At 34.5% G+C, this 15,487-nt stretch overlaps 1 protein-coding gene across 6 annotated transcripts in view; it reads right to left on the reverse strand.

The window, feature by feature from the left end:
* Positions 1 to 15,111, reverse strand: part of LOC105465328 (leucine rich repeat transmembrane neuronal 4) — a 780,577-nt gene extending 765,466 nt beyond the window's left edge. For 4 of the 6 annotated variants that reach the window (XM_011713736.3, XM_024787834.2, XM_011713738.3 and 1 more), the window contains exons 1-2: positions 14,819 to 15,111; positions 10,993 to 12,539 (exon numbers count right to left, since the gene is read on the reverse strand). In XM_011713736.3, the coding sequence (XP_011712038.2) occupies positions 10,993 to 12,539; positions 14,819 to 14,825 (1,554 nt within the window). In that variant the 5' untranslated portion in view covers positions 14,826 to 15,111. Of the gene's footprint in view, positions 1 to 2,385; positions 3,818 to 10,992; positions 12,540 to 14,372; positions 14,524 to 14,818 lie in introns of those variants that run through there. The other 2 variants (XM_071076972.1, XM_071076973.1) reach the window with 2 other exon arrangements.
* Between the last annotated feature and the right edge of the window lie 376 nt (positions 15,112 to 15,487).

The raw sequence follows: 15,487 nt of genomic DNA on the forward strand, positions 1-15,487 counted from the left end.
TTAGTAAAAAAAAACTCAGTGAGAAAGAGAATGAATGCTATCTTCTTTCTAGCCCAAGGATTCCTTGTCAATCTTCATGTTTTGTTGGAGAATCATATACACATTCCAAAGGAAGACGTTATACCAAAGGTAAAGGAGGAACACATTATTTTAAGTCATTTCTTATCCTCCAGTCATTTGGGAAAAGCCACACTGTGAGTTGTCAGAGAACCAAAGAGATTATGATTTGCAAAAGTTAAAAATTTATATTTAAATTTTAAATTCCCTTACCTCTCAAGTTTCAAGATTGACATCTAAGCAACACTTCTCAGAAATTAAAAAAAAAAAAAGATAAAAGAAAAGAAATTCTAATTAGAACACTACACGCCATGTCCCAAATGTGAGAGAGGAAAAAGTGGTTGAGAATATTTGTTCTCTGTGGTTCAGAAGTTACAGAGCAAACAGCTACTATCAAATTGGAATCCCTAAGTGCAATGAACAAAATGGAATTCCAGAGTGGCATGGACCTGGTGTCAGAACTTAATCACCAAAGACAAGGTGAGCATGGTTACCATGATGAGTCAAAGCAGTGATCAGAATACCCTGACTCAAAAAAGATCTATGATGCTGACTAGTTAATCATGGTGTCCCTAGAAGAGAAGTACATAGAAATTCATTGAATTCGTACTTGATCTGCATAAGTGGAAGAGTTCTAGCTCAAGTGAACGGAAGTCTAATTTGAATCACCAAAAGAGTCATGATCCCATAATCAATTCCCAGACTTGAGTCAGTTTACAGACCCAGAATCCACTGAATGAAAAGGCAGACAGGTCCCCTTGAGGAAAGACCCTGCTATACTATGAAAAATGTATGCTGTTAAACTTTCCCCCAGCCTTCTCCAGCGAGATCTATAATTATTTTCTAAGGTGACTGTGTACTGGGGAATGTGAAGTAATCAGACTTTTTGGGGATTACTCCACACAAACCCTGAAGTGACACTAATTTCTTGGAGATCCAAAACATCCTTGTTATCCTCCATTCAGAGTAAGGGCTCATGGAGGACAACTGATTAATGCAATTTTAACTCTGATCCATCTCACAGGGAGAACCCAAACCATGTTATTTCCCTAGTTCCATAGTACATAATCAAAATAGATATATCAACCACTGGCAGAATCCCCTTATTGGAATAATTATGCTTTACCAATCACAAAGAAAATCATTTGTCTCCTCAAGCAAATGTAACATTACTATTTTGTCTTTATGGGTTTTTGTTTGTTTGTTTTTTGTTTTTGTTTTTGTTTTTGTTTTTTGTCAGTGGTGCCCTCTCTTATTTCATAGTACACAATCGTATCATGAGAAATATTCCATTGAAAAACTTAGAAAGAAATGTGATTCAGTTTAAAATATATTTCACTATGGGGACAATAATAAGAATGATGCAATACATATTTCTACAAATATAAGAGCTTATACTTAACCAATATAAATACTTATGTACAAATTATTAAATTATATATAACACACATATATATGCCCTAGAGCCATATCAATTATTCTTTAAATCACTTACTAATAATTTCTGAATTCAAAAGGAATATCTAATGTATTGCTGACAACTCCCACTTGTCATGTGTGATGCATAAACACCTGGGGAATGAAAAAACTGTTTCCAAGGCCGGCCACAGTGGCTCACACCTGTACTCCCAGCACTTTGGGAGGCCAGGGAGGGCAGATCGCCTGAGGTCAGGAGTTCAAGACCAGCCTGGCCAACATGGTGAAACCCTGTCTCTACTAAAAATACAAAAACTAGCCAGGCATGGTAGCACATGCCTGGAGTCCCAGCTACTCAGGAGGCTGAGGCAGGAGAATCGCTTGAACCCAGGAGGTGGAGGTTGCAGTGAGCTGAGATGGTACAATTGCACTCCAGCCTGGGCGACAGAGTGAGACTCTGTATCAAAATAAAACAAAAAACAAAACAAAAGCCAACAAACAAACAAACAAACTGTTCTGCTTGTTAAAATGAACTGAAGTATGATATCTGATAAGATCGGGAATTTATAAGTTGTTTCTCTAACTCCTTTCTTCTTTAGACATAGTAACAACAAAATAATTATAAATGCTGCTTTCTTTGCAAGGTGAATAAAATGTTCCATCAAGGGAGTATTTTACAAATCCTGAGGTATTATTAAATATTGCCAGCTCTGGTACCCAAACTAAATTACAGCTCAGACAAGGGACAGAAAGGTCATGTTTATTATTCACTTTAGTAAAAATGTAACCATAACACTTGTTTCTACATCAGGGAGTATTATAACCAGCATTGTAACTAATAATAACAATGAAAATAATACAGCTACATTATATTTTGCATTTTTCAGTAAACAGTAGGGCTTATGGTTAATAATCATTCTTATTTACACTGAAGCTTTTTATGGTGGAGTTCAGAGTGGTTTTTGAATAGTACCTCATTAATCATTTCAACAAGTTACTTGGAAAGTTATTATCCTAGTTCAATAGATGAAAAAATTATATCACAGAAAGGTCAGATATATATTTACTTGTCCAATATTAAAGAAGTAAAGTGAGTCCACTTCAAATCTAAGACCTCTTTTTCACCCCTTGATCTAACCACTGGACCAAGGCAATATTTGTCCATGTTGTGGTTTGACCATCAACCTAAAGTACTTCAAGGCTGACCTCTCTGCTATTACTTTTACAGAACTATAAATAGAGAAGAAAATATCATTTTTTCATCTATGGTGACCATACTAAAAAAGACTCAAACCTAATTAATGTGTATTTCCATTGTTTCTTTAAGTCTTATTAGGAACAACTGACAAGAGTGGTATCAATTTATGACTGTAAATATCAAAGCACTTAATAGTGAAATGAATGCATCATGATGAAATTTATGATGAAACAAACAAACATATTTTTAAGGTGTCATTTCTTAATATGAGTCAGTGAAAGGAAATAAGGAATCAACTTTTAATAATTTAACACCTCAAATATTTAGATCTTCAAGAGCAAGTGAAAGAATGTATGTTTCAGTTAATGTGGCTTGAGGAAGGAGGGAAGAATTGAAATGCAAATTTAGAATTTATACCCAAAGACTGTTTCTATTTGTCTCAATAAAATCATCACAATTTCAAGGCTTTACCTAATGACATTTTATTTTAAGAGAAGGCAACTAAACAACAATTGTTATACTTTGAAAGTGAAAAACATACAGTGAATACGAATTAAGTAGCACTGTCCTTCCAAAATAAAAGAACATTTGCAGGCATTTTTTTTCTATATTTTTTGCTACTCCAAAATTAGTGTCTATGTAATTTTGCTTTAAGTTTAAAAATTTAGCCCAAATAGAATCAAATCATAACTCTATATATTCCTATTTTGAAGCATATATTGCTTATTTAGATCCTAAAAATACAGTGAATTCTCTTAAACAACTCATCCATGTTTATCTTAGTTTGTCTGTTTGTTAAAAATTTATTCGTTTTTTGGTTTTAAAGCAATGATATTTGAAGGCCTGACCCATTAAAATGTAGGTAAAAGTAAAAATTATGTGTCATAAGTTTTGACATTATAGTTACCCTACACCTGACCATTGTATTTTAAAACCTGCAGTCAAAATGTTTACTATACCTTAATTACTTCCGCTAGAAGAACTTGTGTTTAAAAAAAAAATGGAAAAAGTGATTCTTCTTGCTAGATGTAATGATTGCATTTTTCCACTTTTCTCTGAGGTCTGCATTCAGTAAACAAAGAGATGAAAAACTAGGTAAAGAAGACAACATACCTTACAAGTTATGGTATGTGGACATCCCCAAATCTGGAAAACAGTCATACCAAATTGAGGCAATGAGAGAGGAAATAAAAAATTTCTGTCATTAAATTCCTTTTTATGTATCTTCCACAAATATTTAATTTTGAGACAATGCATATAAACTGGATAAGTTAGTACAGAACTGTGTTTATTAAAAAGCAATTATCTGTCTGTATTCAAAAGCAATACCATCTGTATTCAATATACATGTTAGTATTTTAGAAATATTTATAGAAGATACATGAGTGTTTAATTGTATATAGCTGTTTAAATGAAATATTTCAAAGTTACTTTGATATTTATATTTTAATTCATTACCATTAAAATATTAGTATATTTTATTTCCATGTACAAACAATAATGCTAAATGCCATAACCTTATTGAGTTATATATTTGCTCATATGCATTTATTTTAAGCACATTTGCTAACTTATTTTAAGCAAGTTTGCTAACTTATTTTAAGCAAATACATAATAAGGTTATGGCATTTATTATTATTGTTGCATATGGAAATAAAATATACTAATAGTTTAAAGTTTGTGTTCAGGGTTTTCCTTTTAATCATGCTTCCTCATATTTTTTTCTGAATTTCTTACATTTTCACCATTTTTAAATATTTTATTAATATGTATCAGCTTTGCTGTCATTTCATTCCCCAAACTTATGTTTGCAATATTATAATATATCGATTTGACTTAAGGTCAAACTTTATGACATTAAATCAAATGACTTTGCTATCATTTCATTCCCCAAACTTAAGTTTACAAACTTTATGTAAGTAAATTTAAGGTCTTACCTTTCATTATTTGTAAGTTTTAGAGACAGCCCCTAAGTTTTGCCCAGGTTGGAGCACAGAGGCTATTCACAGGCTCAAACACTGCTCAGGACAACCTAGAACTTTTGGCCTTAAGCAATCTTACTACCTTAGCCTCACAAGTAACTGGGACTATAGGTGTACCATATTACCTGGCCTCCCTTGTAAAGGACTAATTTTCCGTGGTTATGTTTGTTTAGACTTTAATTTCTCTTGGCAGTGAAAGCATTATTTTTAAACTCTTTAGCAGGAGTTTAAATACATAGTCTTTGAACTTATCTAGCAGCTTCTAGCAGATGTTTATTTAAAAAACCAATTGTTTTGATACCTTAGGAAATACTGTGCTTTTTTTTCTCAACCTTTCCTACCTTACAGTTACAATTTTAATGGCTTATGGAGTGCATGAGAAAAATAGTCCTGTAATTTCTTTTTCCTTTCATGAATATTGAGATTTTATTAAACTGACTCAGTGAATGATGGTTCTTCTGGTACTATAAAAAGCAATTTTAATTTTTAAAACATATTCAATATCACTTCATGCTTTTCACTGATCAAAAGACATACTAGTTTTTCAAAACTCTCAGTGTCTAGTGATATACAGGTTGCTTCTGCTTCGCTTTGATTTAGTGAATCATGAAACTCTAGAGACATGAAAATTCAGATGAGTCACCAAGTCCCCAGTGAAAATATTACTGAGCAACTCCTAAAGCATAAAACTATCTCCAAATGCAATTCCTGAGAAGAACTAGGGATGATTACATTTTATAAACACAGAAAGGTCTCATGAAGGAAATTCTGGCATCCTGTGGATATTATTGGGGTGTGTCAAAAGCTACACATTCTTAAGACAGTAGACTTCTCAGCTTAGAGTCTTAGAGAGCAATCATTTATTAAAACCTGGTCGGTGAGATGCTAATACCAACTAATTCTAGAAAAAAAAAAAAAGGGTCATTTATTGTTAGTTTAAAATCTTTCCTAAATTAGCTATGTCGGTCTTTTTTTGGCAGCTGTCACTCTTCATCACTACCATTTGTGAATTCTAATGAAAACTCTATTCACAAATAGATTTTAATTGGACCTAATTCAGACAATCGATTTTTTTAAAAAGCGGACATAGTTTTAAGTGCTTTCAAAACATCTAGTTACTTAGCAGAATTTCAAAGACATATATGTGTGTGGGAGCGTGCACTCATGTGCTCACATGTTTGTATGTGTGGGGTACATATTTTCCCCTCAAGCATAAAGAAATTGTGTGGCTGCTTACCTGGGCACCCCAGTTTTTAGTAACTGAAGAAGCTCTTTCTTTTCTCATTGACCAATGAATGTAAGTAGCTCAGTCTTTTTCTCCATAGCTCATCCTGCATTTTTAGTTCTGAGAATGACCATTGAGATTTTACAAATTTTATGCTAATCTAGGAATTGCTTTGTGTTGGGAAACACTGTGCCAGCTGAGTCACTCGTTTGAGTGACGCGTCACAGAGAAATGAAGTGACAAGTCTAAAGTAACACAAAAAATGACAATATGTAGTATAAATACAGACTTGACTATATGTTAAATTTTGTTTTTTAAAAAAGAATTTTAGACTACATAGATGTAAGACACTTATAATTTATATTTTGTTTATTTATTTATTTTGAGATGGAGTCTTTCTCTGTCGCCCAGGCAGCAGTGCAGTAGTATGATCTTGCACTGCATCCTCCACCTCCTGGGTTCAAGCGATTCTCTTGCCTCAACCTCCCTAGTAACTGAGATTGTAGGTATGCACCACCATGACCAGCTAATTTTTATTATTTTCAGTAGAGACAGGTTTTCACCATGTTAGCCAGACTGGTCTCAAACTCTTGACCTCAAGTAATCCACCCTCCTTGGCCTCCCAAAGTACTGGGATTACAGGCATGAGCCACCGCGCCTGACGACACTTAAAATTTTTAGATATGGTAATACATTTACCTTAAGGACCATATTCCTAACTAAAACAAATCTTGGTAATTTTGACCTCAAATTTTTGTTACTAATAATTTAAATTGTAGTAACAAAATTTAATTAATTTTCATGGACATTAATTCTGATGGAAAAATGTTTATATTCTGTCTCTCAATACACACACACACACACACACACACACACATATACAGACATACATACCTGGATAAACTCATATACAAACACACACACATTCTATTTAATATACAAATACAGTTTCAATTATAACATTGTATCATGACACAGTTGTAGTCAGCCACCTAAATAGTTTGTTTTCTATAGCTTTATGTTGATAAACCGTTAATTAAACTCAAGGTAACTGGGTCTGCTTTCCTTAGAATCGTCTTTGTACATACATTTTGCTTAGTAGTCCTTGGAAATTCACTTAGCACACTGCAAAATATCAAATATCTAAAATGTGAGAAGTTGTTAATGGTCTACTCTATGCTAATTGTTTGAACCTGACCTAACATAGTCAATAAATATAAATTGTTAGAAATGGTTTATACCACCCTCTGCATAACAGTGAAAGAAATTATATAACCCCAACTGAAAACCAGTAATTTTTTTTTAATTTTGCTCATTTTTGAAGAAAGTAACGAAAATATTAAATATTCGGAAAATATACACCTATAATGTCACCTTTACTGCTATTTTCCTAATAGCAGCACTGTTAGCACTATGGGATCATTAAACTTTATATTTCAATTACTTAACTATTGAAACACTTTGGATGGAGAGTCTCTTTAGAGACTACATTCATTCATTTTAAGTTTTTACCAATTTAATTTTTTTAAATGTACACACCACACTACAAATGTTCTTTCTTGTCCTGTATTCACATTGTCTAATATAAAGGCCCTTGTTATTTTTAGTTGATGAAACAAATTCTAGAAGAACTAGAAATTCAAAACTTTGTTCTTTACAATTTTGAAGGAAAAATTTGATATGCAGAATGAAGCAACTTTATAGCCCTGATCATATTTTTTAATGAGATAACATTATGCCAAGCTACACAAGCTATTTTTAAAAGTAAATATTTGCATTTTGTCTATTTATAGTAACACCTTACAGTTTTAGGAAAAGCTGTATCATTTTGGCTTTAAATTCTCTTTTCTGAGTACATATTGAGAACAAAGTGAATGATTCAGTTCAACCAAGCACACTGTTCTACTCAAAGTATGATGATTGAGATGTACGTATCCCTTATACTTGTGCTATATATCATATTAATTACTCATAACTATCTACTCTATTTCTCTTTTATAGATATGAACAATTTTTACTGCCCAAGTTATTAAAATATTATCCTGCATTTTATCAGTATGGTATGTGCACATGGACTTTTCAGAATTAAAAGTTGCAAAACATAGAGACAAAATTATTTAATTTGAAAATTACATGCTATATTTGTATGGAAGTTCACAAACACCAATCTAATCAATAATCTCAATTTTAAAAAATCCTCTCAAAAAAAAAAAAACAAACAAAATGGATCTTGTAACCATATTTAGGTAATGGTAACTGAATATAAAGTTAGGTGGAAAGCAGAATTTTAAATTTAATGCAATTTTTATTTCTTCAAGGCACTATCTTAGAAAATTAGCATTTGGTGCTAAGTTTCCCAATTAAATATTTATGGCTTTATTGGGTAGAGTTTGGTGTTTTGAATATTTTTTTAAAAAAACCTACCTCACAAAAATGTCTTATAAATATATTAATGATTCTCTGCTAAACTAGTGATGTATGAGACTTATGAAACAATGCCAGGTTAAAATTCAGCATACTTCTACTATTCCAAAAACATTGTAAACTTAGGCAAATCACTGCCCTCTCTTGACTCTATTTTGTAGAGAAATTTGGTCCAAAGGAATATTTCTCAACAGGAGAAAATTTACTCTGAGTGACAAAGAAGTAGGAAGTAATTAGGGCTTTCTGTATAACAATTTCTAAGAGTTTGCTTTTCCTCATTGTTTATATCTACCTATAACTGTAATACAGCAAACATTCTGTCAAAAAATGGGGTGACCCCTGCAATGTTTGTTTTTGTATGTTTTTGTTTTAAAACAAGTTGAAATTCATTTAAATGTAGTTTTATAGCACCCCCCCTCCTCATCCTAAATGGACATATGATCTTAAATGTATAGCCTTCTAATTTCCATGTTTTAGGCCACAGAAAGTTTGAGCTACTTCAGTAAGGATTCCATTTTGACTCAACAGAATTATTACAATATTTAATTACATTCTTCATTATTTAATGCCTTAACAACAGATTCATTTCCAACAATACTAGTGCAATTTCATGACATTAAATGTCAATCTATATAACACATACAATATCAAAATGTGGTTTTAAATACACGTTTTAATTAAAGGAACCATCTTTTAAATTTGTTTCTATCATGGTAATGCCTAGGGTTTTTGATGCAATAATCTGTGAAACTTAAGATCTCTGGAAAAGTTTTAGAACCCTGGCTCTCAAGTCCTGGTTCTTTAAGAATGTTTCCTTCTTCTTGGTGATTCTTAAAAATAAAAATCATCATTCTACTCCAAACGTCAAGAGAAAATGAATTAATGCATCTAGATTTTTCTTTACTTTTTATGTTACCAGCCTTTAAGAGGATCACAAAATATAAGGAGAACCCAGAATAAAATATGATGAACTTGTGTTACTAATATTCAAGTATATTGTATAATTGTGGGCCTGCAATAAAAACATCAAGCCTTGTTAGACTTTTATAGAAAATCTTTTATTCTCTTTAATTTTTAAGGGCAATTGCTTATACAGTTTCCTTTTAGGAATTTACTATCTGGGATTACTTCTCTTATTTTCAATGATACACAAAAAAAGGCGAAAATGAACTCTTTGAAGAACAGTTCAATAGTCCAAATTGTACTGAGTTAGAGATTATTTCAAATTCAGTGCTTTGTCTGAAAACATTTTCATTAGCATTTGCAGTTAGGACTATGGAGAAATTGGAGTATACACTATCAAAGAGCAAATTATATTTTCCAACTGTTAACTAGCATTAGAAAGGGCAACATCTTTAAATACTCATTAAAACTGTCTTTTGAAAGAGTAATCATCTAAAATCAGATACTAAAACATTATATTCCCAGACTTTAACCTCTCTTCACTAGTTTCTTCCAGCAACAAGGCCTTGGTAGTCAGTCTTTGCACATAAGGATCAACTTTACCAAGAAAAGAACAATCTACATCCTGTATTATTTATTGACAAGTTTGAAATTTGTGACTATGTGTCTACTCATTAACACGTTCCTGTAAGTGATCTTTAAAATTAAATAATCAGAAACCGGGTCCAAATTTATTCTTATAAAAACAAAAATAATATAACATGGAAGGTACGCCTTTATTTGAGGCTGTTACAGAAAGGGAGAATACCCAGAACTCAAACCTCTCTCCTTTTATTTATGAATATTTGTATCACTTACTTCTGAATAAGTTTAACAAGAATACATATCATTTCTTTTGGGGATGACAGCAATACTGACAAACAGTCCTTGCTATGACTGCCATTTTGTCATTGCTAAATCATCCACAAAATTGTGACCTGATTTTAGTTACCAGGGACAAAGCCAAAGCATGGAATTGAAGTTTCATTCTGATTAAACACAAATAGCCAGTGCATAAAAACCTTTTAAATCAGATCTATAACCCAGTAATTAAAAAACAAAACAAAACAAAAAAATAAAGGAAGAAAAAGGAAGGAAAGGAAGGAGTGAAAGAAAGTAGGAAAGAAGGAAAAAAAAATAAAAGACACCTTAGGAATCTGATACAATTACACAGTAGGCCTCTGACATTCTCTATGCTGGTATAATAACTAAATGGCAAGTAACACGGGTGTAAGATCCCTGTTGCATGCTTTCATTCAAACTAAAAATTTACAACAAAATCAACCCTTGGGAAAATTGCTCTTTGGTTTAAATCTTCATTACCTTCTGGAATTTTGGTAAACTCACTTTATTTTTAAATTAAGCTGGCCCCTCTTCTTTACTCCATTACAAAAGTCAAACACCAAGAACCAGACAGAAATTTCAGAATGAAAAGAGTTTTGTTTGTATGTGTGTTTTTAAGTCCAACCCCTGTATACAAATTGTTAAAAAGCAGATGTTTTAACATAGTGCTTTATTCCAACTTATCCTTGAATGAACTTCCTTCAAGTTTCAACCATTAAAAAAAAAAAAAAAGCAGTCAATTTCCTGGTGGTTGTAATTTAATTAAGTAACCTTTCATACTGAGCAAAACCCAAAAGCAAAAGGGTCATTAATCTTTCTAGTGATTAGAGACACCTCTAGGGCTTCAAACATTTACCTCTCCTTCCCCGCAGTAGAAATGCTTTTAGGAGGATCATGGTTCATACCTCACATTCCCTGGAGCCAGAGATGGTATATGTGCAGGGCCCAGATCCATTAACCGATATATCCATGGTCTCAGAGTTTGTAGGCTTGTAGTCCACATAATACTCCTGTAAAGGGGAATTCATTTGTCTTTCAGACTCTCTGGCCTTTTTCCGCCGCCTCTTCATAAGAGAGTGTTGCTGGAGTTGTTTCATGCTGGCTGGGTAGCGTTTCCAAGACACATAGATCACCAAGAGGATCATGGCCACTGACAGAAAGAGAGCCACACTCCCTGCAATAATTTTGTGAAATGAAACATGCTCATACTCTTGCTCTGCGCCAGGAATCTGAAACCCTGGGGAAGGGCTTGGTGTTTCAAAGGTGGATTGGGTGACGTCAGGTTTGAAGATGGTAGGTTTAGGGATAATCAGAGGTTTCTGGGGAGTTTGGGGCACCAGGTGTGATCTTTCTGTGTTGACCACCTGGACTTCAGAACAGATATTATATGTTTCCACTGCATCACTAACCTTTTCACCCTGGATGTGCTTAGGTCCTGCACATATCATGGTGCTTTCCTTATTTCCTTTGAAATTCTTAAGCCAATAAAATAAAGGACAAATGCTCCGACTGCATTCCCACATATTTCCAGACAAGGTGATGGATATTAATGATATCCACGCATTGACAGTTTCCTGTGAGATGTTGGTGAGCTTGTTGGAATCCAAATTCAATTTTTGTAAATTGGGGAGGCATTTAAATGTGCCCGGCTCAATTCCTTGGATGTCATTCCCTGATAAATCCAAGTTGTGTAAGGAACTCCAAGTCCATGTCAAACCTTGGCTAATGGAGCGAATCCTGTTCCATTGTAAGTAAATTGAGCGGAGGTTGAAGAGACGTGGAAAATGAGCAAAGTTGATCTTGGAAAACTGGTTGTGCTCCAAGTGGAGCTCCTTTAACTTCAAGAGGCCAGCAAATGCATTTCGGGACAAGCTGCGAAGACGATTGTAACCCAAATCCAAAAAATCAAGATTCCGACAGTCTTGAAAAACTCTTATGGGTACAGTCTTTAGTGAGTTAGATCTCAAGTGCAAAATGATGAGTTTCCGAAGGCCTTTAAATTGTTCAGATTGCAATGTCTGAAGCTTATTGTAGGAGAGGTCCAGATTGCGGAGATTGGGAACTGGGTGAAATGTTTTATTGTGCAGATAAGTAATTTTGTTGGAGCTTAGAATTAATTCTTTCAGTCTACGGATCCCTTGAAATGCATCTTCATCCACTGAGCTAATGTAATTATGGTCAAGATAAAGCCATATAAGCTGGTTAAGGCCGGCAAACTGATTGGATTTGAGCTTCTGAATGCTGTTGAACCTTAATGATAAGCCTTGTGACCCTCCAGAAATGTTCTCAGGGATATCTGCGAAAGCATGAGACTCACAGTACACAATTTTGCCATCACATCTGCAGTTCTTTGGGCAAGCTCTCTGAGCCCCCGTGAGCATAACAAGCAGCAGTGTAGGAAGTAGCACCAGCACCACACTCATGCCTTTCAGCTGCGTAATTAAATGGAAACCTACGATATTAAAAAAAAGACAGATGCACATTGTGAAGCTATTAAAATAAATCACCGCCGGTTTACCAATAACAGGGGCATTTCCTCTACTGTAGGAATGGGACAGTTGATTTAAGGAAAATGCATTAACATTTTGAGCATTATTTTCTTCAGTGTTGCATGTTTGCTGCTTAGGTTTCACTTTTTCTTCCTTGATCTTCAAATCACCACAGTCCCATAGAACTAAGAAAAGCCTTTTTGAGTTTCAGGAGTTCCTACTTATTTCAACATTGAAAAGCACAGAGCCTTTCTCACCACTGAATGCTGACATTTTAATAACAATAATATTTGGCTAGCCACTGTATTGAACGACAGTACCAAAAGGAAGTGTACGATGTACTCTGGTAAGGTCAAAAATGTGACACAGTAAACCTGGTGCCTGTACGTCTTTCCTAGTTGAGCAAACAGGCTGTGATTTGGCAAAAGAGCTTCAATAAGCTGTCAAGGTAACCCAAGTTTGCCCTGCCTGAATCGTGTACTTATTGTATAATAGGAGCGCAATGTGTGAGCTCTGGAAAAACAGCATTGAGAGTAGTATAGGCAGCCAATGAAGCATTGGATGAAGACAAATACCAGTACGAGGTGCTCTCAAGTTGTTAATAAGCATAGATTATTGCATACTGTGGCTCCCTGCCCAATGATACAGGAGCTAAGATATCTAAATACTCATAACGGAGAACACTCCAAAGTTAAGACTGTCAAAATTCTTATTAAATATTTGCCTAAAAAGCAAAAAATATTGTGTAGTATTACTTTGTCATTATTTTAAACAGAGTTGCTTTTGCAAATTCGAAGGATAAACAAGGAAAGAAGCAGCCAACTACTATTTTTCTCCACATCACCCTGATCTCTGCTTATTTCTCACTGACTTTTTTCTCCCCAACCTCAATTAACTTCAGAAAGCCTGCAAAGTTACAATCTATTGGCACTTACACTGCATTTCCAAGTCATTGCATGTTAAGGGACTTCTTTCCTCTGTCAACAGTAGATTTATTATTTCTTAATGGAGAGAAAAAAAAGAAACAACTACCATGTGTTGCAGTTTCTTTTTTTTTTCCTTAAATTTTAAAAATTTTAACCAAGAGGCAATCAACCAAATCCCTGATCTAAAACCCATCCTTCTTCTCAAACAGTTAAGGTTTTTTTTTTTTTTTTTTTTTTTTTTTTTTTTTTTTTAATTTAAAACCCGATCTTGCTGTCTGTCCTCTTGCCAGCTACAGACTCATTGAAATACATTCCAGCTCTTCCAGACAGGAGAAAGGGGGGGAAAAAGCCAGTCACACTTGAAAAAATAAGACTGGCAAATGACTGCTGGAAATTCGGAAGCTGTGTTCAGAATCCAGCTTCAAAGATAAAACAAACCCTTGTGCAACCTCTGATAAAGTAAGGACCCCACCCCTACACACACGCAGCAAAGTGTTAATAGTCATCGTGACAGCTACCAGAAACATAAGTCTCGTTAATATTATCAAGAAATAGAAGCAAACACAATATTTATCTCATGCTCAATTCCCAAGCTGTGGATACGCAGACAGCAGAGACAGTCTTAAAGATATTTCTCTAGAGTCTGTTTAAGTTCGTGTTGTGCATTTACAGATTAAAAAAAAAAAAAAAACACTGCAAAAAGGAAAATGATCTAAAAATATAATAGCAAGTATAGTGAATCAACTGGCAAACTCAAAGGCTGCTGCTCTTTGCCTGTTTCCCCGTCTTTTATCTGCTAATGCCACGACTGAGGATAGGAAGCCAAGAGGATCAGCTTTGCTCAGAAGAAAACAACAAAAGTTCACTTACCCATCCTTTGTCATCCAAAAACGTTTCCCCCCTCTCTCAGCTTTCTTCTTATTTGGTCTCTTGTGCGGAAACGACCACCACCTTCATGACACAGTGCGGCTGTCATTCACACCATTCTGATCCCGCATGTGAGCTAGTAGCCCCATACAAACTTCCCCGAGAGGACAGGCAAAAAAAAAAAAAAAAAAAAAAAAAAAATACATATATATATATACATATATATATATAAAAATCAGCACAGGGTGGGATGGTGAGGGGGGCAGGGAAAAGGAAGCCGTTGGGGGGATAGGGAGGGGGGAGGGACTCTAGGCTCTGAGGACCATTGTGTAATTCACCAGAGACCCATCAGCAGTAATTGGCAATCTGTGCAAAAGAGCTACAGCCCATCTCGGAGGTAACCAACTTCTCCGTAAAAAGAGAGGAAAAAAAGAAAATCTTCAGAATACCTGGCATTCCTTATTGTGCTGGCTTTTGCCATTCCCAGATAAAGCAATTCATCCTCTGGATTTTCAGTTCTTGAAGCAAGTAGGCCTCCTGTGCTGTATGAGACCCCAGTTTAAAAGCTATGCAGGCTAGGTTTATCCATTTAGCTGGTCAGGTTTAAAGTGTTTTGTAGCTGTGCTGAGAGGCAGCCCTTGTCTAATTCAGAAGGCTTTCCAGAGACTGATGATGCTCAGAGCTTGTTGGTGCTAATGCTTGAGTTTGTGATACACTGAGTGCCCTCCGCTGGAGAAAACAGATTGCACATTAAAGACGGGAACAAGTGAGCCTGTCAGTGGTGTGCAGCCTTCCCTCGCTCAGAAAGGGAAATTAAAGGCACAGAATCACTATTTTTTTCTCTCCAATAATTTAAAAGGTTTATGCCAAGGAGTTCCTTTTAGTTATACCAAATATTAAGTAAAATACTGCTTCTCTAAATGCTATGCAATTAATAATTTTTCAAAGTTGCCATGACCTGAATTTTGTTTTCTCTGCACATGTCACTGGAGATATATCATCTTTTGCAAATGACAGAAATCGTTGAAATTTAAGTTTTATTCACTGTTGCTGTTGGTTTGTTTTATTTATTTACATTGTTTTAAACTAACCACTTACAGAAGCAATCTTACTCAAGG

This window comes from Macaca nemestrina, chromosome 13 (genome assembly GCF_043159975.1).
Source record: "Macaca nemestrina isolate mMacNem1 chromosome 13, mMacNem.hap1, whole genome shotgun sequence".
Taxonomy (NCBI): Eukaryota; Metazoa; Chordata; class Mammalia; order Primates; family Cercopithecidae; genus Macaca; species Macaca nemestrina.